At 36.2% G+C, this 26,716-nt stretch overlaps 1 protein-coding gene across 5 annotated transcripts in view; it reads right to left on the reverse strand.

The window, feature by feature from the left end:
• The window catches only part of CNOT6 (CCR4-NOT transcription complex subunit 6), a 79,581-nt gene that overhangs the window by 12,133 nt on the left and 40,732 nt on the right, over nt 1–26,716 (reverse strand). For all 5 annotated transcript variants that reach the window (XR_008993517.1, XR_008993516.1, XM_057491158.1 and 2 more), the window contains 2 exons: nt 9,234–9,420; nt 7,263–7,348 (listed from right to left, as the gene is read on the reverse strand). Coding sequence is in view for 3 of the 5 variants with exons in the window: in XM_057491156.1 (XP_057347139.1) it covers nt 7,263–7,348; nt 9,234–9,420 (273 nt within the window). In the remaining 2 variants the exon portion in view is untranslated. The remainder of the gene's footprint in view (nt 1–7,262; nt 7,349–9,233; nt 9,421–26,716) is intronic.

Genomic DNA, 26,716 nt, shown 5'->3' on the forward strand with positions numbered 1-26,716 from the left:
CTCTCAGTGGTATTTATGTTCATACAAGGAGTAACTACAGCACCCTGTTCTGAACAGCCCAGTTCCCACCCATGCCGCATGACTGGTGTCTGTGGTCCTGCATGCTGCAGCTCCGCTTTCAGACAGACTAACAAATCCTATAGACTGGAGAAGACAGCCACAATTATCAAAGATTTTAACCATGCCAAATGACAAGAAATCAAAGGATACAGACTATAAGAATGATCACAGCCCAGGGAAAAGGGTGGTTTTTCCCTATTCCTTATTAAAGACTAGACTCAAATGGCAGGCTCTAACAGGAAACCCGGCTCTGAGCAGAAAGACTGCAAACATTAGAGCTACCTAAGATGAAAGGCACTGCCCGTGAAGCAGCAGAGCAGCCTTCGTAAAAGCTGGATTACATGGGTGGGAAGAATGGCAAGGTTAGTGGACCTTTAAGATCTCTTAATTTTAAGACTACAGGAATCTAAGAATTATAAAGGTAAAAAAAAGTGCTCCTGCAAGTGCAAAGTACGTCTTCGCAGGAAGACACATCACAACATCATTACCTCACATGTATACAGTGCTTACGGCTACCAACACCCTCATTTAGTCAGTCCTTGGAGAGGTACATTCATAAAGTTACAGGGCCTGTTGTTAATGTGTCTTAGAAAATGAAGTCAACTAAACCTGCTCAGTGCTAGGTAAGCAGCCCACTCTAACCAGACTCACACGAAAGCTGTCTTTTTATTACATTCTAGTGCAAAAAATACTTAGAGGCAACCACTAACTACTTATATCTATATAATCCTTCCTTCTAAGATCTTTCCTTAGAGATTAAAAGCCATCCCCAAACACAAACATCATTTATGATTCTCTAATAAATGCAACTGAAGCCAACGGTATATTTCCCCCAATATCTGCTTGCTTTTTGGGATTCCTTTCAATTTAAAATTAGTCAGCTCTTCATTGCCTGGAAAGACAATATACAGAGGGAAAAGCTAACAACGATTCACACCACCACAATTCTGGGATTAAGACATGATACCAAGTCCTCAGAAATAAGGAACAAAAAGTAAACAAGAGGAGTTGCTGCTGAAAACATGAAGTAGACACATTTCCCCTATTCCTCCTGCAGAGCACAAGTAAAATCCCTGTATATTATGTGTGGACAAAGGTAAGAATCTGAAACATGTTGAGACGGCAGAATGGCTAAAGACAACAGAACCTAAGGAATGACACAGTGGTAAATTCCTTGGGTTTACCTTTTTAACCTCATACATTCCAGACATGGAGCTTCTTCAAAGCCAGCAACATGGCAATAATGGATGCAGAAGGAAAAACTCCCAACAAAAGACAAATGACCAGGAAAGGGCGTCCTAATAAGACAAACCTTTAGATAACAGCAGCTCTCCTCCAGCTGAACACCAAATGAACATATGGTGCCATCTCCACCGATGCCAGCAAAGGCCAATGAGAGGGCCCAGACCTCCACCCATATGAAGAAGTAAGGAGGTGCCCCAAACCCCTAATGGAGCAGATCCAAGAAGGCCAAGTAGGTAGGTGGGTCTTTAATCTCTTCCAGGCAGTAATAAGCTTTTCCTACTTCATCCTGTGGTATCAGTAGGGACAACCAACAGGAGCCTGGACTTCCACCTTGACCTAGAGTAATGAGGTGCCTCTCCACCTTCCTTATTGAGATGATATCAGAGAAAGCAGAGGAGACTCAAGACTCTATCAACTCCTTGAAGTTATGAGGTCACCCCACTGCAGTGACTGGGGAGACCACAGAGTCATAACTGCCATCTCCACCCTGCTGACCCTCAGGTGTCAACAGAGGCTGAAGGGAATCTCAACTCTACCTCCATTGGCACTCATCAAATGTTGCCCCCCTCTTTCCTGCCAGAGCAATGTTAGAGAAAGCCAGCAAAAAGAAATAGGTTTAAGTAAGATCCAGAGTTTCATAATATGAGTACATCCAGTTTCAACTGGGTATCACTTGTAATACCAAAAACCAGGAAGATTTCAAAGTGAATGAAAAAGAGAAAGATAATAGATTCCCACAATGTGATGACAAAAACAGAATGAGCTGACCAAAATACAGCAGGCATGATAGAAAAACACTGCAATGAGAAATTACAAGCACACTTGATAAAAATGGAAAAAAAAAAAAAGACTCAGCAAAGAAAACATTTTGGCAAATAAACGCAACATTAAAAAATATGGAAGATAAAGAACAATAGGAATTATGCCATCTGAACAACAGAAAGGAAACAAATTGAAGAAATGAAAAAGAACAGAGCCACAGAGACCTGTGGGAGCACAACAAAAACAAATTTAATGTTCGTTCTCAGAGTCGTGGAAGTCAGAGGACAAAGAGCACAAGACAGAAAAAGTACTCAAAGAAATAATGGTGAAATCTCTTCAAACCTGGCAAGAAACCAACCAACAGATTCAAGAGGCTGATAAAACCCAAACAGGACAAACCCAAAGGAATCCACACCATACTACATCATAATTAAACTTTGGAAAACTAAAGACAAAGAAAAAAATCTTGAAGGAGGCCAGAGAAAAATGCTATCTTACCTGTAGAGAAAAAACACTTAGAATTAACAGTGGATTTTTCAGCACAAAGCATGGGAGCCAAAAGGACTTGGGGCAGTATTTTTCAAGTGTGAAAAGAAAACAACAGTCAACTCAGAATCCTATACCCAGTGAAAATATCCCTTGCAGTAAAGGAGAAATAAAGACATTCTCAAATGACAGAAAACTAAGAGAATTTGTTGCCAGCAGGCCTACCCTAAAAGAACCACTAATGCAAGTTCCCTAAATAGAAAGGAAAAATAAAAGAAGGAATCAAGGAACACTAAGAAGGAAGAAAAAAAAGAGTATGGTTAAAAAAAAGGCTGGGGGTGGGGGTGACAAACATAATGGCTTTCCTTCTCTTAAGTTTTCTAAATCGTATTTGGCAGTTAAAAATTTTTTAACATTGATTTGGTTCTCAATGTTTGTAGAGAAAATACTTAAGACAATTCTATCATAAATAGAAGGAAAATTAAAAGGTCATAAAGAGGGTATTTTTGTTCTTTATCGAAATTGGTAAAATGAGAACACCTGTAAACTGTAGTAAATGATATATATAAAATGTAATATCTAGAGCAACCACTAAAAAGAATGTACAAAGAGATAATTCAAACACACTACAGACAAATCAAAATGTAAATGTAGAAAAATGTTCAAGCAAAAAGATGTTCAAGTAACATAGGAAGCCAGGAAAAAAAAAATACTGGAAGAACATAGAGAAAACAAAAAATAAAGTGGCAGATATAGCCCTAACATACCAATAACTGCATTAAGTGTAAATGGTCTAAATACACTGATTAAAAGACAGATGCTGGCAGAGTAGATTTAAAAACATTACCCAACAACATGCTGTTCACAAGAAACTCACTTTAAAGACAAGCAAGTTGAAAGGAAAAGGATGGAAAAAGATACAAATCACAGGAACATTAATCAAAGGAAAGCAGGAGTGGCTATACTAATATCAGATAAAGTAGATTTAGAGTTATATAAAATTGTACCAGAGAGTGACATTACGTAATGATAAAGGGTCAGTGTCCCAAGAAGACATAGCAATTCTAAACGTGTATTCACTGAACAATACAAAATACTTTAAGCAAAAACTGACAAAACTGAAAGGAAAACAGAGAAATCTACAATTATAGTTAGAGATAACACCTCTCTCTCTCAACAGCTGACTAGACAAAAATCTCCATAATACTATCCAGCTTATAGATAGTAGATTAATATATGGGATCTAATCAATATTTAGAGAACATTCTACCAATAGAATACATACTCTTGTCCAGTGCCCAAAGGATATATACTAGGATAGACCATATCCTGGGTCATAAACCAAATTTCAAAAATTTAGAAAATTGAAATCATATAGAATATATTCTTCAACCACAATGGAATCACACTAAAAATCAGTAACTGAAAACAATGGGAAAATCTGCAAACACTGGAAAATTCTAAATAATCCATGTCAAACAGAAGTCAAAACAGAAGTCTTAAGGGAAAATTTAAAATGCACTGAACTAGTGGAAATGAAAATACATCAAAATTTGCGGCTGGACACAGCTAAAGCAGGGCCAAGAGGGAAATTTATAGCACTAAATGCATGCATTAAAAGAAGTTTTAACTCAGTAATCTAAGATCCCAGCCTAAGAACCTAGAGAAAAAGAGCAAAATAAACGTGAAGCAAAAAGGACGGAAATGCTGAAGAGCAGAAATCAATGAAAATGAAAACAGAAAAATAGAGGAATTTTTTTAAAAAGTTGTTTCAATAAAACAGACAAATCCTTACCAAGACTGGCTGGCAAAAAAAAAAAATAATAACCAATATAAAAAATGAAAGGTTATTACTACAGACCTTATAGTAATCAAAAGGGTATGCACTTTGAACAACATGGGGTTAGAAGTACCGACACCCCTCACCATCAAAAATCTGTGTATAACTTTTGATTCCCCCAAAACTTAACTATTAATAGCCTACTGTTGATGAAGCCTTACTACAATTAACACATATTTTGTTATATTATATGTATTGTATACTGTATTCTTAAAATAAAGTAATAAGCTAGAGAAAAGAAAATGTTTTTTCAAATTGTCATAAATCTCACAAAAACTTTACAATATATATATACTGAAAAATTCTGTGTATAAGTGGACCCACACAGTTCAAACCTGTTTTGTTCAAGGGTCAACTGTACTATGAACAACTAACTCTATACACATAAATTTAACAACCAATGGGTCACTTCCCTGGAAAAACACAAACTGTCACAATTCACCCAGGAGGCAATTTGAATAGCCCTATACCTATTAAAGGAAATGAATTCATAATTTTGAAACCAACAGAAAATATCCAGGCCAGACTGTTTCACTGGAAAGGTCTACCATTTAAAAAATCAACTCCAATCTCTTCTAGAAAACAGATGATGAGGCAACACTTTCAAATTCATTTCATAAAGCAAATACTACCTTGACACCAATCAAGGTAAATGTGAAAAAACAAACAAAAAACAAACTACAGATAAATATGCCTCATGAATTCAGTCAAAAATCTTTAAGAAAATATTATCATACAGAAGTCAGAAATCAATACAAAGAATTATAACCATGACCAAGTTGGTATTATTCCAGGAATGCAAGGCTGGTTCAACATTCAAAAATCAATTAACAGGCTAAATAAGAAAAATTACATGATCATATCAAATGATGCAGAATAAGTATTTCACAAAATTAAATACCCATTCATGATTAAAAACTCAGAAAAAGAGGGAAGTTTCTCTCCTCAGAGGGAAACTTCCTCAAGCTGATAAAGAGCATCTACAAAATACTTACTGCTAACATTACACTTAATAGTAAGACAATTAATACACTTAACAGAACACAAAATACTTTCTAAGATTGGGAAGGAGGAATATTACATTGGTTCTCACAACTCTTTTTCAACACAGGAGGGCTATTGGTTCTCACAACTTTTTCAACACAGTGCTGGAAGTTCTAGTCAGGCAATTAACTGAGAAAAGGAAATAAAAAACATACATATTGGAAAGGGAGAAATAAAATTGTCCCTATTTGCAGATGACATAATTTTTTGACCTAAAAATTTCCCCAAAATTTACCAAAAACCCAACTCTTAGAACTAGGAGTTCAGCAAGGCAGAAGGATACAAGATAAAAATAGAAAAATCCCTTGTATTTCTATACACTAGGAAAGAACACACGGAACAGCAAAATTTAAAATACACTACAATCACACAAAAAGTAAAAGACAGGTATGAATCTAACAAAACACTTCCAGGACATATACACCAAAAACTACACAACACTGATGAAAAAGATCAAAAAACATCTAAATATATGGACAGACATAGCACATTCATGGATTACAAGACTGAAGGCAATCCTCCCCAATTTGGCACATTCATGGATTACAAGACTGAAGGCAATCCTCCCCAATTTGATATACAGGTTTAATACAATTCCTATCAAAATCTCAGCAATACTTTTTGTAACTGTAGACAAGATTATTCTATAATGCATATGGAAAGAAATTACATAAAAGGGCATGTGATCTGTTCTGCATTGTTTCTTACAGGTTTATGTGACTATTTCAAAATAAGATATTTAAAAAGTGCACATCTAAGGCTATAGTCCTACCTTTCACTATAGAACAATTTTGAAGAACATGGAAAAATGTGAAGAAAAACTAAAGCACACTAGATCTATGCAATCAACTTTAAAGAAAATAGTATCAACTGATTCATGAGGCAGAAATATTCTGGCTTTGTATGAATGGATGATGTAGTCAATAGATATGATTTTTTTTAACTGATACATTTTCTCTCTTCCAAATAATCAATAGGTGCCCTGAGAAATGAATGATAAAGATTTTCTGAAAGTAAGGACGATGCACCTTAATAAGTAGCTCTAAGTTGCAAAGCTCAGAACAAAAACAATACAGGATTTGTCAAAAAAAGTGAAATCAGTGAAAAGACTATTACAGACAGATATGTAACAATATCCAACAGGATATCTGCAATAAACATCTCTGTGAACTTACACTTCCAAGAAATAAACAGAGAAGTCTAGATGTTAAACAGTGAAGGATCTTTATTAAATGGAAGAGCAAGGCATCATCAAAACAGAGGTGCCACAAACATTGCCTACCCCTCCCCAAGCACCTACTTTCAGAGGCTTTTATACACATTCACTCAGTATGGAAATTTGTGACTGATAACCCTAACTTAAAGTTTGTGAGTTCTTAGAAAACTCCTTGTGAATACAGACTAAGGTTTGTATTCTGTATATTTATTTTGTACAGATAATTTGTATTCTTGTATATTCTAAAATATACACTGTAAGATTACAAAACCTTGAACCAGAAGGATGTACAACAGTAGCTGCCTCTAATAGAAAAGGGAATGGAAGGGGAACAGAAAAGGGTCTTAATATTGTGATGCTCTATATTCCTTTTGCATTAAAAAACTGACCAAAAATCATTTGTTAATTCTGGTAGTCAGTATATGGATAGAAGACAGTCTACAGGTGGACAGGAGAGAGAACCACTGGGATAAATCTAAAAACTCACCAAGTTGGGTGAGTGAGCCTGCATATCCCTAGCAAAAGGATCCTCTCTCCTGGCTTCTTCAGACTCAAAGACATACATACAAAGCGTAAGTAAGAGGCACAAATATGGGGAATCACTTATACCTTTCAGGCCTAAAGTCTGCAACTGAAACAGTTTTCCCAGCTCAAAAGGTAGAACTCGTAACAGGTTGTTATTTAAATGGAGTTCCCTGTGGATATAAAAATTCCACAAAGTTAGAAGATATATTAACCTTTACCTAGCAGCTAAAATCAACAATATAATTTCTAGGAATATAATCTCCTAAGAATGACAAAATTTTGTGTCTTATTCCAATGTCTAGTACAATGTTTCTCAAATAGTTCAAATAGTATGTGGTGAAAAACAAAACACAACAAAAAAAACCCAAACTGCCAAAGACATTTGTAAAATACAGGGAAAAAAATGGATTACTAGAAAAATGAAATGAGAAAAAGACCAACAAAATACAAGCCCAATTTTTAAAGAGTATTGGATTCAGTAAATACAAACAGATTCAACAGATTCACCTTCACATGTTGTGTATCTCACTTCATGCTGGTGACAGTGTGTAAACTGGCCACCCACAGACTACCCTGCACTGGTTCATCACATGGGGGCGTCCAATACATATGTTTAGGGTAGAATAAAAAAACAAGCCTAAAGTGAAGCGCTATAAGAGAATTAAGATGATCATGTAGTGCCAATAAAAGTGCTTATGACAGCTGCACAATTAAGTTTATGATTAGTATTTCTCCAAATTTATTAAGTTTTCATTTTAGAAACAGCAGACACATTAACTACTAATGATTATTTTAATGATTTGTTTTGTATAGATAACTCTAATATAATTATCAAAGGATTCTTCAGTAGGAAAAAAACCCCAACATTGAAATAATGGTAATTTCCTACAGTAAGTTTTACTTGAATGAGAACTGTTTCTATAATCCTTAGTTCTTAGAATTTAAATGAACCTTGGTTTACTACTAAGCGAATAAGGAAAACTAGCTCTGGATAACTGGTTCCCATTGAGCTCCAAACATAGCACATGGGAAAGGGGGTCCTTTATGTAAATTTGGCTCAGGAGATTAAAAAAAGATCATAATATATATTCAATAATTAAGCCTAAAAAACTGTCAAAAAGGCTGGACTGGAAGCAGCAAAGATAAAGAGATTCTTACAAGATTCTTACTCCTTTTTACTATGAAACAAATGGCAGAAAGCAGCAGAAAAGCCAGTGGAGTCACAGAAAAGGCAGGTCACATGAAATAGGGCAAGATCTTCCATGGGGATTAACTTGATAGCTGGAAATTGGCTTTCAACTTGGGAAGACCTCACCTACCTCATAAAACAGAGGCAATAAAAGAAATACCAATTACCATCTACTAAATACAATGCGTGCCAGGCAGGGAACCAGTTTTTTTCATCTCAAATATCTCTAATCTCAGCCTTGGTTGGGTAGATATTATAGCAACTTTACAGATGAGGAAATGCTCAGTGAACTTTAAGAAGCTTGTCCAAAATCACACAACTTGTAAATGGTAAATCTGACTCTAATTTGTACTCTGTGTAGCTCCACGTCCTATCTACCTCCTATATAGTTCACACTTTAGTTCCCCAAATTCAATGACTAATTTTAGCTTCTTTCAAGCCCAGGTTTTACTACTGTCATACATATTAAGCCCTGGGATGGCCAAAAAAGTTTCACTAATTTTCTGGATTCTGTATAAAGTATAATATGGTACCCCAGAATCTAGTGAGGAAAAAGCACAACTTAGTGGGTATATGGGATAACACAAGGTCCTTCTAATCATTTACCCCAACTTTGTCCAAAAGGTTTGGTTCAAGAATAAAGTATATTATACAAAGCATAGCAATAAAACAAATTTTAGGCAATGGATCTACTTAATTATTTATTAGTTGACAATCTATTTTCCCAGGAAACTTTACATAAAGGATATAATTATGTTTGCTTTTGTTTAAATACCATTAAATTGATAATGTTGTTTCCTAACAAAATGAATGCTCTCTTCTGTCTTAGGGGGCATACAGTTACATACTAAGCTGAATTTGCACACCTGAGTGATACCATGTTTCCGAGTTCTGCCGGTAAACTCCGGATTTTATTAGAGGACAAGTCCAGATACACCAGATTGTGAAGCTTGGCAATGTCTGAAGGGATGCGGGACAGGTAGTTGTCACTCAGATGCAAAGCTGTCAAGTGAGTCAGTGACCACAAAGATGAGCTTAGGCTTCTGACTTTTCCTGTAAGAGAAGAAAGTACGAGGCAAGGGTTATATAATGTTCTATATACAGTGTCCTATATAATTTGGTCCCAGGGTTAAATAACATTTAGATGTTTTTATCATACAAAAATTGTGAGGAAGGGGTTGACAATCCATTGCTATGGTAAATTATAAACTCTCTACTTAGCAGACTAAAAAATATCCGATGTTTAGATTGTGTTGTTATTTTAAAGAACATAGTATTTAAGACTTTACCCTTTAAAGTAGCCTCACCTATGACATGAAAGAAAAAATATGAATAGTTGATAGTAATGGTAACTCCAGTATTTCAACATAATTGATTTGGACTTAAGGAAAAAAAAGTCAAATCCAGTGTCTCAGAGGCTATTCATATCTATATTCCAGAAAACAAGAATTATGCCTAGAAGTTAAGTAAGATATTCTCATCTTAGCAAAGTTTTAAGACCAGAGTACCCAAGTGATGAGTTCATCAACATTCATGTAACTAAACAAAAGCTGTACTAGCAATTACAACCAAAATTATTTGCTTCAGATACTAAATCATAACTGTATTTTCAAATAGCAGTAGACACAGAAGTCACTGAATAAGAACAGAATAATTTTTTTCAATGCAATATTAAATCTGTACTTTGGCACTTCTTGATAAGATGCCAGTTGTTTCTACAATCCCTCTAAGGACTTTCCCTGTAAGCTCTTTCATGGCCCAGGATCGAGTCTGAGAGAAAAATGAAACAGATATAATGGAAATATACCAGTGTCCTTTTTCAGTCAATAGAAAATTAGTTCTCAATCTTGAGACTTCCACTTCTAATCAAGATGGAATAACAGGGACCAAATTTACTATCCCTTCCAAACAACTACAAAAGCAGACAATATACATGAAACAAGAATTTCAAGAGATCGGACACCAATCAGTGCAGGAGAGTGATTCCTGAGGGACATGAGACTGACAAGGTAGGCCCTACAACTGTCTCAGCCTATTTCTAGACAGCAGCACAAAAGGGGTCCCAGGGGAAGCAGTGATCTCCCCAAGCTCAAGAGACAGAGCAAAGGTCCAGAGAAGCTAAGATGTCTAGAATTTACAAAGACAGAGCATCAGGGAGGAGAGAGATGGACAGAGAGGTAAGTCTGGTGACCTGAAGACTGTCCCCCTCAAGTTTCAACTGAGTATTGATCAGCATATGTATGTGAGAAACTGTCTGGGCCAGTGGAGAAAAACACCCAAAAGGAGTAGAGGCAACAACGGGCAGGTTCACACAGAACAGAGGCTAGCTGGTGTTCCAACTGGCAGGGGAAAATCTTGTTAATTCACCAGGTACTGGCCTTATTAGGGGTACAAATTAGGCCCTAGACTAAAGGTTGCTCTGGTCTCACCTAAGAGAGTTTAAGAGTAATCCCTGAAAGAATAAAACTGTTTCTAACTGTATCCCAAAACAAAGTTCAATACTAGTTATGAGAACAAAAATGTGTATCATCCATCCAAAAAGGTAAAAGTCACAATATGTGGTACCCAATAAAAAAATGCATATCCATAATGAAGGGGGGAAAATCAATCAATCAGAACAGCCAGAAGACATAATGATAAATTAGTAGACATTAAAAGTTACATGGTCACACCATGTCTAAAATGAAGATATACCAATAGAAACTATCTATAATGAAACGGAGAGAAAACATACCAGGAAAATATTACATCAATAAATTCTTGGACTTTAAACAGCCTAATAAAAATGTAACTGAAGTCCCCAAAACAAGGTAGGCTTAGGCACAGAAAAAAATTTATCTTAGGAAATAAAAGCAAGAGGACTGGAGATCCTCATGCAAAAAAAAAAATGAAGTTGGACCTTTACCTCATACCATATACAAAAATTAGCTCGAAAATTCTTGGAAGAAAACAGGCATAAATCCTTGTGAGCCAGGGGTAGGCAATGGTTTGTTAGATATGACACTAACAGCAAAAGCAACAAAAGAAATATCAAATTGTACTTCATAAAAAATAAAACCTTTTGTGCCTCAAAGGACACCATCAATAAAGTGAAAAGATTTTAACAGAATGGAAAATATTTGCAGATATAAATCTGATAAGACATTTTTATCCAGAATACGTAAAAAATGTGTACAATTCAGCAAGAAAAAGACAAAATAACTCTATTTAAAAATGGGCAAAGATCAAACAGACACACCTTCAAAGAAGATACACAAGTGGCCAATGTGTACATGAAAAGATGCTCAATATCGAGGAGTGGGGGAATAAAGATGGTGGAGTAGGAAGGCAAGGTGGAAATCTCACACACACACACCAAAGAAGCAACTACAGAAAATACAACTAATCCTGAAAATGACTTGAAGACTGCAGAACAGACCACCTGGTGAAGAAGACCACACAGAAAATGGTAAAATGGCAGAACCACAATCAAGTGGGACCCAAGCCCTCCCCGATCCCAGCCCAGAGGCAGGAGGAAGAACAGAACTGAGAGGGGAGAGGCGCCCAGGAACTCTGCACACCTGGCCCTGGAAATCTGTCCTGGGAACACAAGCCCACAGCGCACTGGGTTCTGGTGATTATTGGGATTGGACACAAGGGCGAGTTGAAGCACTCAGGGATGGTGAGATTCCTGCCACTTGTGGCAAACACAAATGCTCCAGCAGGGCTGCTTAGATGCAAAGAAGAGTGGCAGTTTAAAAGACTGGCCAGCAGTGGGAGGGGCGCCAGACAGAGTAGGCTGCATGGAGCTATCTGCAGGAGAAGAGCAGGTGAAGGACACTTCCCCAGCCCTCCCTTGGCCAAGCAGGTAGGCAGTCACGGGAGCCCCAAAAGCCCCACCCTCTCACTGGTGGCTCAGCACCAAAGCACGTTCCTGTGTACCTGCCCACCTGTCAAGCCCAGCAGCATTCAGACTTTGCTGCCTGAGAGGCAGAGGGAGGCATTCAGAGCTTTCTCCGCCCTTTCACAGCCCAACTAGAGAGGCCACTGCAGGAACGAGCTCCAAGCACTCCTTTCTACTCGCCGGTGGTCCAGCCACGTGCCGGGTGGCCTTCCTCCACAGTGCTGCCATGCAACTGCGCACCCAGGCATCCAGCCACTGTAAGAGACCTACTGGTTCACCCAGCAGCACCACCATTGCTGCAAGGCAGGCAGAGGCTAACTTCCATCCAAGACAGATTGAGACAGACCACTGCTGGCAGAGAGACAGAAAGGCAGCCCCACCCATTGTCTACCAACAGCAACTGGGGCTCCACCACAAAAGAGAACCAGGCACTGGACAGTAAAAAGTCTTGACCTGGGCACCACAGAACACCTTCAGAAAGCCATTACTATCTAGAACAGGAAGAATAGCAGACCCATTCTAATACAAAGGAAGAAACATAGAAACCCTAACAAAATGAAGTGGTTGAGGAATATGTTCCAAATAAGACCCCAGGATAAGACACCAGAAAGAAAGCTAAATGAAACAGAGATCACCAATCTTCTTGATAAAGATTTCAAAGTAACAGTCATAAATATGCTCACTGATCTGCAGAAAATAATTGAAGATCTCAGGGAGGACTTCAACAAAGAGATACAAGAGCTGAAGAATACAGTAACTGAAATGAAACACACAATGGAGGGAATGAATAATAGATTGCTGCAAGTAGAGGAGACAATCAACGAGAAGGAAATTAGAGAACAGGGAAACAACAAAGCTGAGGAACAGAGAAAAAAAAGGATCTCAAGGAATTAAAGAATGGTAGGACAACTGTGTGACCAATCCAAATGAAACAGTATTTGCATAATAGGGGTACCAGAAGGAGAAGAGAGAGACAAAAGGATAGAAAGTCTCTTTGAGGAAATAATTCTTGAAAACTTCCCCAATGTGGGGCAGGAAATAAGACACTCGGGTCATGGGAGCACAGAGAGTCTCTAACAAAAGGAACCCCAGGAAGACAACACCAAGACATGATAATTAAAATAACAAAGATTAAGGATAAGGACAGAGTACTGAAAGCATCCAGAGAAAAAAGATTACTTCTAAGGGAAACCCCATCAGGCTATCAGCAGACTTCTCATTCTCAGCAAAAACTTTACAGGCCAGAAGGGAGTGGCACGAAATATTTAATGTATTAAAACAGAAGGAATTTCAACCAAGAATCCTCTATGAGGCAAGAATATCATTCAAATTTAAAGGAGAGATTAAACATTTCCCAGATAAATGAAGGCTGAAGGACTTTAGCACCACAAAAACCAGCATTACAGAGTATGTTGAAAGGGACTGCTGTAGATGGAAATGTTCTTAAGCCTAAATAGTTTTCACCAGTGAAAATAAACCCACAGTAAAGGCAGTACCAATTACTTACCAAGCAAGTACGAATTTAAAACAATACAAAAGTAGTAAAACTATACACAAAGTCAGTCAGGGGTACACAAAAAAATGCAGATTATGACTTCAAATATACATATAGAGTGGAGGAGGAAGAATAAAAGAGAAGTACTTTTAAATTGTATTTGAAATAGAGCAATCATCAACTTAATATAGACTTTTATATAGTTAGAAAGCTATCAATGAACCTTATGGTAACCACAACCTAAAGCCTGTAATAGATACACACACATACACACACACACAAAAAAGACATCCAATCACAACACTAAAGAAAATCATCAAATAAAAAGAGAAGAGTATAAGAGAGGAAGAAAGGAACAGAGAGGAACTACAAAAACAGAAAACAATTGATGAAATGGCAACAAGTACATACCTTTTAATTACCTTAAATGTAAATGGGCAGAATGCACCAATCAAAAGACAGAATGGCAGGATAGATAAACAAACAGGACCCATCTATATGCTGCCTACAAGAAACTCAAGCAGCAGGATACACATTCTTCTCAAGTGTACATCGAACATTCTCCAGAATAGATCACATACTAGGACACAAAAAGAGCCTCAATAAATTAAAAAAGATTGAAATTGTATCAAGCAACTTCTCAGACCACAATGATATGAAACTAGAAACAAATTAAAGAGAACAAAAAAGCCTACAAACACACGGATGTTTAACAACATGCTTCTAAAATAATCAATGGGTCAATGAACAAATCAAAACAGAAATCAAGGGGGCAAATGAAAACAAAAATACAGTCCAAAATTTGTGGGACACCACAAAAGTGGTTATAAGAGGGAAATACACAGCAATGCAGGCCTACCTCAAGAAACTAGAACAATCCCAAATAAACAGTCTAACACAATTAAACTAGAAAAAGAACAAATGAAAACCAAAGTCGGTAGAAGGGGGGACATAAACAGAAAATAATAAAACAATAGAAAAAAAACCAAAACAAAGCCAAGAGCTGGTTCTCTAATAAACAAAATGGATAAACCTGTATCCAAACTTATCAAGAAAAAGGAGTATACAAATAGACAAAACCAGAAATGAAAAGGGAATAGTTACCACAGACACCACAGAAATACAAAGAATCATTAGAGAATTCTATGAAAAATTATATGCCAATAAATTGGACAACCTAGAAGAAATGGACACAAAAATACAACCTTCCAAGACTAACCCAGGAAGAAACAGTAAATGTGAACAGACCAATTATTAGTAATGAAATTGAACTGATAATCAAAAAATTCCCAACAAGCAAAAGTTCAGGACCAGACAGCTTCACAACTGAATTCAACCAAACATTTAAGGAGCTAGTACCCATCCTTCTTAAAGTATCCCAAAAAGCAGAAGGGGTTTGAAAATTTCCAAACTCATTCTATGAGGCCAGCATCCCTCTACTGCCCAAAACAAAGACACTACAAAAAAAGAGAAAATTATAGACAAATATCCCTGATGACCAAAGATGCAAAATCTGCAATAAAATATTAGCAAACCAAATTAAAAAATACTTCCATCATGACCAAGTGGGATTTATTCCAGGGATGCAAGAATGGTACAATATTCATGTATCAATCAACACCATACACCACATTAACAAAAAGAAAAATTACAAGATTATCTCAACAGATGCTGAAAAGGCATTGACAAAATTCAACATTCATAAATGATAAAAACTCTCAACAAAATAGGCACAGAAGGTACATACCTCAAAATAATAAAGGGTCATATGACAAACCCACAGCTAACATCATACTCAATGATGAAAAGCTAAAAGGATTTCCTCTAAGATGAGGAACAAGACAAGGATGTCCATTCTCACCACTTGTATTCAATATAGTATTGAAGTCCTAGCTATGGCAACCAGACAAGACAAAGAGATGAAAGGCATCCAAACTGGTAATGGAGAAGTTAAACTGTCACTATTTGCAGATGACATGATACTACATATAGAAAACCCTGAAGACTCCACCAAAAAACTATTAGAACTGGATTCAGTGAAGTTACAGGATACAGAATTATTACACAGAAGTCTGTTGTGTTCCTATATACAAACAATGAACTAGAAGAAGAGAAATCAGGAAAACAATTACATTTACAAATTCTACCAAAAATAATAAAATACCTAGGAATAAACCTAACCAAGGTGAAAAGACCTGTACTCTGAAAACTGTAAGTCACTGATGAAAGAAATCGAGGAAGACACAAATATATGGAAATCTATCCAATGCTCATGATAAGAATTAATATTGTCAAAATGGCTATCCTGCTCAAAGCAATTTATAGATTCAATGCAATCTCTATAAAAATAACAACGGCATTTTTCAATGAACTAGAGCATATAAATCCTAAAATTTACATGGAACTACAAAAGACCCCAAATAGCCAAAGCAATCCTGAGAAAGAAGAACAAAGCTGGGGGTATTATGGGGCTCCCTGACTTCCTATACTATAAAGCTACAGTAATCAAGAGTATGGTACCAGCACAAGGACAGATCCATAGATCAATGGAATAGAAAGAAAGCCCAGATATAAACCCATGCATATGGTCAATTAATATAAAATAAAGGAGTCATAAATATGCAGTGGGAAAAATAAGTCTCTACAATAAATAGTGTTGGGAAAACTGGACAGCTACATGTAAGGAAATGAAACTGGATTACTGTCTAACTCCTTACACAAAAGTAAACTCGGATCAAAGACCTGAATGTAAGACAGGAAATCATAAAACTCTCAGAAGAAAACATAGGCAATAATCTCTTGAACACAAGCTTGAGCAATATTTTCCTGGGCACATCTTCTCAGTCAAGGGAACAAAAATAGAAAATAAACAAGTGGGACTATGTCAAACTAAAAAGCTTCTGCACAGCAATGGACACCATCAGCAGAACAAAAAGGCATCCTACAGTATGGGAGAACATATTCGTACACATTCTATCCAATAAGGGGTTAAAATCCAAAATAAATAAAGAACTCATATGACTCAACACCAAAAACACAAATGACCTGATTAAAAAATGGGCAGAGGCTGTGAACAGACATTTTTCCAAAGAAGAAATACAGATGGGCAACAAGCACACGAAAAGATGTTCCACATCACTAACCATCAGGGAAATGCAAATCAGAACCACAATGAGACATCACCTCATCAGTCAGAATGGCCACCATCCAAAGGACAAGAAATAAGAGGTGCTGGGGAGGATGTAGAGCAAAGGGAACTGTCCTACACTTTTGGTGGGAATGTAATCTGGTAAAGCCACTGTGGAAAGCAGTATGGAGGTTCCTCAAAAAACTAATAACAGAAATACCATACAACCCAGTAATTCCACTTCAAGGAATTATTACACAAAGAAAACACAATCCCTGATTCAAAAAGATGTATGCACCCCTGTTTATTGCCACATTACTTAAAATAGCCAAGATATGGAAGCAACCAAAGTGTCCATCAATAGATGAATGGATAAAGAGGTGGTACATATACACAAAGGAATGCTATTCAGCCATAAAAAACAAAACCTGCCATTTGTGAAAACATGAGTGGACCTAGAGGGTATTATGCTAAGTGAAATAAGCCCAGCAGAGAAAGACAAATACCATATGATTTCACTTATTTGTGGAATATAAAAACAAAACAAAATGAACAAAATTACAGTAGACTCATAGACAATGGGGAAGTGACTGGTGGTTACCACTGGGGAGGGGCTTGGGGGTGAAGGGTGAGGAGGATAAAAGGGCACAAAAATTCCCAATCATAATATAAATTGGTTACAGGGATGGTAGTACAGCATGGAGAATATAGCCAATGATTCTGTTACATCTTCCTATGCTGACAGACAGTAATTGCACTAGTGGGGGTGGGGATTTAATATGGGTAATTGCTGAATGACTGTGTTGTACACCTGAAACTAATATAAGATTGTACATCAATGATGCTTCAATTTAAAAAATGCTCAATACCATCAGCCATCAGGGAAACGCAAGTCAGAACTACAATTATACACTACTTCACACCCACTAGGATGAGTATAACAAAAAGATGATTAGACATTCATATGCTGCTGGTAGAAAGATAAAGTGATACAGCCTCTTGGGAAAATATTATGTAGTTCCTCAAAAAGGTTAAATAAACACAGAGGTACCACATGAGCTAGCAATTAATTCATCCGAGGTATAATCCCAAAGGAAATGAAAACATATGTCAACACAGAAACCTAAATACAAGTATTCATAGCAAAATTATTTTTAAGAGTCAAGAAGTGGAAACAATCCAAATGTCCATCAACTGATTAATGGATAAATAAAATGTGGTATATTCATATGATAGAATATTATATGAAGTACGAGTACATGCTACAACATGGACAAACCTTACACATTCTGCTGAACTGAAAGAAGTCTGTGACTACATAGTATATGATTCTATTTATATGAAATGTCCACAACAGTCAAAAATCCACTAAGACAAAAAGATTAATGGCTCTCAAGGGTTGGCTGGTTGAGAGGAAATGCCACTTTTGGTGACAATGAAAATTTTCTCAAATTGATTGTGGAAACAAACACACAACTCTGTGAATATACAAAAACCAATAAATGTGCACTGTAAATGGATGAATTCTGTGAATTATATGTCAAGCTGTTACCAAAAAAAGAGACAGGCAGAAAATTTTCCACATTTGATGAAAACTATAAACTACAGACACCAAAAGCTCAGTGAATCCCAAGTACATGAAAACTCCGTGAAGAACAGAAAATTAAATGAAGGGACATCTTAATCAAAGAGCTTAAAATAAATGATAAAGAGAAAATCTTAAAAGTGGTCAGATGAAAAATAATTACATTTCACAAAGAAAAACAATGATAAAATGTCTGTAGAATTCTAGTTGTGAATAATCCAAGAGAAACAACAGCAGAGCAAAATCTCTAATGTACCAAAAGAAAAATCCTGTCAACCTAGCAACACAGCAAAAACTTTCAAAAATGAAGGCAAATTAGAAGATGAAAAGAGCTATGGAGATGGACGATAGTGATGACGGCACAACATTATTGATGCTGACGTGTTCAATAAAAATCTTCCCATAAAGAAAATCTCAGAACAAGAAGAGTTCATCAGTGATTATTAAGAAATATTTAAGGAAGAACTACTATCAATTCTACACAAAATCACCACAAACTGAAAACAAGAGGACACTTTCCAACTCATTCTATGAAGACATTACCCTGATACCAAAATCAGACAAAACTAGTACATGAGCACTACACATCAACTTCCCTCAAGAACATAAATCCAAAATTTAACAATATTTTAATAAATGAATTCCAGCAATATATTAGAAGAGTAATGACCCAATAATATTTGTGCCAGGAAATTCAAGGTTTGTTGAAGATTAAAAATTTTTTTCTTAGAAAAGAAAGTAATCTAAATAGATATAAAATAAGCATTTGACAAAATCAACGTGTTCCTAATTTTAAAAAAAATGAAAGCCTCTCAGTAGGCTAAGAACAAAAAAGAACTTCCTCAATTTTAATAAAAAAAAAAAAATCTGCAAAAAGCTTAGCGGTAAAGGAACACAAGCTTTTTCCCCTAAGATGCAAAACAAAAGCAGAATGTCCACTCTCACCACTTCCATTTAACATTATCCTGGGGGTTCTAGTCAGTTCAATAAGACAAGAAAAATTAAAAATTGGAAAGGCAGAAGTAAAGCTATCTTTACTTGCAAATGGCACAATCATCTATGTAAAAACCCTATGGAATCTATAAAAATGCTACTGCTAAGTGAGTTAAGCAAGGTTGTAGGATAAAAGATCAATAGACTAGCTGGTACCTAGAATTATCATGTATATAAATGTTGAATCACTGTGTTGTACACCTGAAACTAATGTAATACTGTGTGTCAACTACCCTTCAATAAAAAATAATTATCCAGGAAAAAAAAAAAAAAAGATCAATAGACAAAAGTATCTATTTCTATATACTAGCAATGATCAATCAGATACTAAAATTTAAAAAAGAAAACATTTACAAAATCATTTAGTACTAAAATTACCTAAGGGCAAATGTGACCAAAAAATGTGCAGGACTTGTGTACTAAAATCTACAAAGCAACACTGAAAGAAATTAAAGAAGTCCTAAATAAGTGAAGAGATATATAACATTCATACATCAGGTGATTCAATATTGCTGTTAGATCTCAGATTGGTTTACAGAGTCAACACTATCCCAATCAAAATGCCAGCAAGTTTGAAACTGGCAAGCTGATTCTAAAATTCAGATGGAAATTCAAAAAGTTTAGAAAGCCAAAACCACTCCAAAAAAAAACAGAGCTAGAAGAATAGTACTACCTGATTTCAATAAAGAACTCCCAAAACTCAACATAAGAGAACCTAATTTTCAAAACGGGTAAAAGATAGAACAGATACTTCACCAAAGATATACAGATGGCAAATAATCACATGAAAAGGTGCTCAACATCAGCAGTCACTGGGGAAGAGCAAATGAAAACCACAGTGAGATACAACACACCCAGAAGGCAGGCTAAAATGAGAAGATTTGCCCTGACAAGTGTTCCTAGGAGTGTGGATCATAGACATCTGGTAGGAATGTAAAAGGAGACCATCTCTTTACTAAACAGTTTTTCAGTTTTTTAAAGTTAAATACACACCTACATATGACTAATTCTATTCGTAGGTATTTGCCCAAAAGAAGTAAAAGTTAATCCCACACAAACACCTGTACATAAATGCAGCTTTATTTGTAACAGCCAAATACTGGAAATCACCTAGATATGTCTATCAACAAACAAGTAAACAGATAAACAAATGTAGACATATCCAAATTATGGAATGACGGTAACAAAAAGAATGAACTATTGAAAATAAGCAACACGGATGAATTTCAAATTAAGTAGAGAAGCTAGACCAAAAAAGTACATACTGTATGGCTTCATGTATATAAAAAAATTCTACAAAATGTAAACTAGTCTATGTGGGGGACTTGATAATGGGGGGAGTCTAGTAACCATAATGTTGTTCAAGTAATTGTACACTGATATCAAAATTAAAAAATTTTTTTAAATGTAAACTAGTCTATGGTTACAGAAAGCAGAACAGTGGTCACTGGGAATGGGGGAGAGGAGGGAGAAATGAGGGAGGCAAGGTAGAAGGGATTAGATTTGGAGGAATGACGGATATGTTCATTTTTTGACATGGTGATGGTTTCAAAGATGTGCTTACAGGTCAAAACATATCACATTATTCACTTTATATACATATATATATATATATATATATATGCTGATTACTACATGTCAACTGCACCTCAGTAAGCTGTGTAATAAAAATCTATCTTGATCTAAGGTGTGTTTTCCTTCCTAGAGGAATAATAACTAGAGTATACTAATAACTCTAGTATAATAACTAGAATAGAATCTGCAACACTATTTATAAAACAAATTTTATTTACTTCATTTTCATTTCATAAAACTGAAAATGCACAGCTAATACTCAATATGAACAAAACATTTCAAGTAACACAAACTATTTATGGAGTGCCTAACCATGTTTTGTATGTTTAAGTATTACAATACTTAAGAAGAAAAGGTAAATAAAAGGGCTTGAGAAACGCATTTTATACTTCAACTTTGTATGAAGGATACAAAATTCTCAAACAAGAAGGTAGCCAGCGAGGAAAGTCTATGAAGAAGGGAAGGAGAAAAAAAAAAGAAAAAAAAAGCAAGTCTAAGGATTCATGTACAAATGAATCAACCATACAGGGGGTGGAGGGAGAAGGAAAGGGAAGACACAGATCTCTAATTACCATACAAGAAAAAGAAAAATTCTGCAATAAATTTCTAAACGCCAAAACCTAGAAAAGTAATGGAAGTTAACTCAAATCCTAGAGATCAAAAATGAAAATAATGGCAGGCTTCAATTCATTTTTGGGGAAAAAAGTTTAAACAGTCAACATTTACAGAAGCAAAAGTAACATGCTGTGGACAAGATAAAATCTCTATTGGTATAACTAAGCAATCCAAGAAATTAAGGTTTCTAATATTCTGGGAGAAGCTAATAAACAAAAGGGACTTGCCTTTTGAGATTCTGATGCTTTTCCTTAAACTTTTCCATTAAATTGTACTTATTCATAAGCACCCAAAAACAAGCATTCTGTTTTGAGCAGCTCAGTGACTTGAGAAAGGCTGGGATTATTCTGGCCTAGGGTAAGAGCCCTGCTTTGATAAGCAACTTCATTCTAAACTACCCAGAATCCCTTATTGCTAAATACCAGGAGACAGGAAGAATCTAATTAGTATTCCCTGAAATCAGAGGGTTGATTAGCTAATACTAAGGGACTAGGTGTAATTATTTACCTGTGAGGAAATCAAATTGCTACCTCCACATTTGCAGATTTAGAAAAAACAAGGAAGAAATCTTGACTGAATCTCTAAAACTCCGACATTTTAGAAGAAACAGGAATTACAGGTGATCCCCATTATTCCCGGATTCCATATTTTCGAACCCACGGCTCCCTCAAATGTAGCTGTATAACCCCAAAAACACTCTCTGTAGTGATGTGCTTTCATAGTCATTCACAAACGTGCCTCAGAGTAGCAAAAACTATAGTCACCCCAGCAGTTCCCACTCTAAGCTTCTGATCTACCTGTCATAACATAAACAAGTGTCTTTTTCACTAGTTACTGCCAGTTTTTGCATTTCTGTGCTTTCTGTGGGTGATTTTGATGTTTACAATGGCCCCTAAGCACAGTGCCGAACTAAGTGCAAGGCTGTTCTGTGCCTCAGAGAGAAAAGACGTCTTAGATAAGTTTCCTTCAAGTATGAGATACATGCAGTCCTGTGGGCCATGAAGTAAATGTAATCAACTGACAATATAACTAAATAAGCCATCTTTAAAAAGAACTGCACGTAAAACAAGCGTATGTACTCATCGGTTGACAAAAAGGTCATGTCCAAGCATTCACAGGAACCTAACGCTGCATTTCCTCTGGCAGCAATGGCTCAGTACTGGCTAACTCAGTGTTTGAGGTGACTATATAGAACACAGCCACTGTGAATAATGAGACTCAACTGCAATGGGAAACGTGTTACTTTGAAGTTTTCCCCAAGTCACAATTCCTGATGAAGCTGTAACTAGGATTTGAGGCTCCCGGCAAGGGGACCTGCCACCTCACCAAAGGAAGAAGACTGCTGTAAGATTTGCGGACCAGACTAGATTACATGAAGGGCACTGAGAACACTTGGCATTAGGTAAGGCTTGGCTTAAAAACAGTGAAGTTAATGGGGAAGGAAATGTACTTAATGCACCAAGACACTGATTAACAAATGGAAGTTTCAATCTATAAAGGAAAACACAACTGCAAAAATACACATCACACCAAAATGAACTTCGGTGGGAAGGAATTCATGTCCAAACAGCAATGGAAGGATACAGCCTATTCAAACTAACCAAATCTATTAATAAGAAAAGAAGATAAGACCTGAAGGTAAAAACCTAGAACCTGAGGATGGAAAAACACTAAGGAAAGTAAGTACTAAGAAAAAAGATAAAGGAGAGAGAAAAGTGAGAATATTATGTTCAAAATAACATGACCACTGCAGTGCGATCTGACCTTAGGAAAAGAAAATGTTTATTACAAAACTGAGTCACTAACAGCTAAATAAGTTATATGCCTCCTTATACTTTCCTAAAAAACTTAAACTTATCATTTAAATGAACATGTTTATTAAGTAATTCAGCACTTTAAAAAATATCAAAATTCTATCACCCAGTATAACTACCATTACATCACATTCATGTTAACAAAAAAATAAATAGGAACCATCAAAATGGATTAAATTATACACGCTTCTTTAACAAAAAAAAAATGAAAAATGATGGAACTATAGACCTTTAATTTTTCTAAGAGATTTTTAAAAACTCTTTTAAGGTTAAGAGAGTCTAAAAAACACTAAAGATTTGAGTCTTTATAGAGTGCATGTTTTACTTTTTTTTTTAAAAAAAAGTCTAATTTGAATCTTTATTAGAGTGTTTTGAGTAGCAACATAGTCTTTTTTTTTTAATTTTGGTATCATTAATCCACAATTACATGAGGAACATTATGTTTACTAGGGTCCCCCTTCACCAAGTCCCCCCCACATACCCCCTCACAGTCACTCTCCATCAGTGTAGTAAGATGCTGTAGAATCACTACTTGTCTTCTCTGTGTTGCACATCCGTCCCCATGCCCCCCCCACATTATACATGCTAATCATAATGCCCCTTTTCTTTTCCCCCCCTCTTATCCCTCCCTTTCCACCCATCCTCCCCAGTCCCTTTCCCTTTGATAACTGTTAGTCCATTCTTGGGTTCTGTGATTCTGTTGTTGTTTTGTTCCCTCGGTTTTTTCTTTGTTCTTATACTCCACATATCATATACTCCATCCATGTTGCTGCAAATGGTAGGATTTGCTTTCTTCTTATGGCTGAATAGTATTCCATTGTGTATATGTACCACATCTTCTTTATCCATTCATCTACTGATGGACACTTAGGTTGCTTCCATTTCTTGGCTATTGTAAATAGTGCTGCGATAAACATAGGGGTGCATATGTCTTTTTCAAACTGGGATGCTGCATTCTTAGGGTAAATTCCTAGAAGTGGAATTCCTGGGTCAAATGAAGTATGAGGAACCTCCATACTGCTTTCCACAATGGTTGAACTAGTTTACATTCCCACCAGCAGTGTAGGAGGTTTCCTGTTTCTCCACAACTTCACCAACATTTGCTGTTGTTTGTCTTTTGGATGGTGGCGATCCTTACTGGTGTGAGGTGATATCTCATTGTGGTTTTGATTTGTATTTCTCTGATGACTAGCGATGTGTAGCATCTTTTCATTGTCTGTTGGCCATCTGAATTTCTTCTTTGGAGAACTGTCTGTTCAGCTCCTCTGACCATTTCTTAATTGGATTCTTTGCTTTTTGTTTGTTGAGGTGCGTGAGCTCTTTATATATTTTGGATGTCAACCATTTATCGGATCTGTCATTTATGAATATATTCTCCCATACTGTAGGATGCCTTTTTGTTCTATTGATGGTGTCCTTTGCTGTACAGAAGCTTTTCAGCTTAATATAGTCCCACTTGTTCATTTTTGCTTTTGTTTCCCTTGCCCAGGGAAATATGTTCATGTAGAAGTCACTCATGTTTATGCCCAAGAGATTTTTGCCTGTTTTTTTCTAAGACTTTTATGGTTTCATGACTTACATTCAGGTCTTTGATCCATTTCAAATTTACTTTTGTGTATGGGGTTAGACAGTGATCCGGTTTCATTCTCTTGCAAGTAGCTGTCCAGTTTTGCCAATACCAGCTGTTGAAGAGGCTGTTATTTCCCCATTGTATGTCCATGGCTCCTTTATTATACATTAATTGACTGTATATGTTTGGGTTAATATCTGGACTCTCTATTCTATTACACTGGTCTGTGGCTCTGTTCTTGTACCAGTACCAAATTGTCTTGATTACTGTGGCTTTGTAGTAGAGCTTTAAGTTGGGAAGTGAAATGCCCCTTGCTTTATTCTTCTTTCTCAGGATTGCTTTGGCTATTTGGGGTCTTTGGTGATTCCATATAAATTTTAAAACGATTTGTTCCAGTTCATTGAAGAATGTTGTTGGTATTTTGATAGGCATTGCATTGAATCTGTAGATTGCTTTAGGCAGGATGGCCGTTTTGACAATATTAATTCTTCCTAGCCGAGCATGGAATGAGTTTCCATTTGTTAGTGTCCTCTTTAATTTCTCTTAAGAGTGTCTTGTAGTTTTCAGGGCATACGTCTTTCACTTCCTTGGTTAGGTTTATTCCTAGGTATTTTATTCTTTTCAATGCAATTGTAAATCGAATTGTTTTCCTGATTTCTCTTTCTGTTAATTCGTCATTAGTATATAGGAAAGCAACAGATTTCTATGTATTAATTTTGTATCCTGCAACTTTGCTGAATTCAGATATTAGTTCTAGTTGTTTTGGAATGGAGTCTTTAGGGTTTTTTATATACAATATCATGTCATCTGCAAACAGTGACAGTTTGACTTCCTCTTTACCAATCTGGATGCCTTGTATTTCTTTGTTTTGTCTGATTGCCGTGGCTAGGACCTCCAGTACTATGTTGAATAACAGTGGGGAGAGTGGGCATCCCTGTCTTGTTACTGATCTTAGAGGAAAAGCTTTCAGCTTCTCGCTGTTAAGTATGATGTTGGCTGTGGGTTTGTCGTATATGGCCCTTATTATGTTGAGGTACTTGCCCTGTATACCCATTTTGTTGAGTTTTATCATGAATGGATGTTGAATTTTGTCGAATGCTTTTTTAGCATCTATGGAAATGATCGTGTGGTTTCTGTCCTTTTTGTTGATGTGGACGATGTTGATGGATTTTCGAATAATGTACCATCCTTGCATCCCTGAGATGAATCCCACTTGATCACGGTGTATGATCCTCTTGATGTATTTTTGAATTCAGTTTTCTAATATTTTGTTGAGTATTTTTGCATCTATGTTCATCAGGGATATTGGTCTGTAGTTTTCTTTTTTGGTGGGGTCTTTGCCTGGTTTTGGTATTAGAGTGATGCTGGCTTGATAGAGTGAGTTTGGAAGCATTCCCTCCTCTTCTATTTTTTGGAAAACTTTAAGGAGAATGGGTATTATGTCTTCTCTATATGTCTGATAAAATTCAGCAGTGTACCTATCTGGCCCAGGAGTTTTGTTCTTGGGTAGGTTTTGATTACTGATTCAATCTCTTTGCTGATAATTGGTCTGTTTAGATTTTCTGTTTCTTTCTTGGTCAGTCTTGGAAGGTTGTATTTTTCTAGGAAGTTGTCCATTTCTTCTAGGTTTTGCAGCTTGTTAGCATATAGATTTTTGTAGTATTCTCTAATAATTTTTTGTATTTCTGTGGG

The sequence above is a fragment of the Manis pentadactyla genome, chromosome 13, assembly GCF_030020395.1.
Source record: "Manis pentadactyla isolate mManPen7 chromosome 13, mManPen7.hap1, whole genome shotgun sequence".
Lineage (NCBI taxonomy): Eukaryota > Metazoa > Chordata > Mammalia > Pholidota > Manidae > Manis > Manis pentadactyla.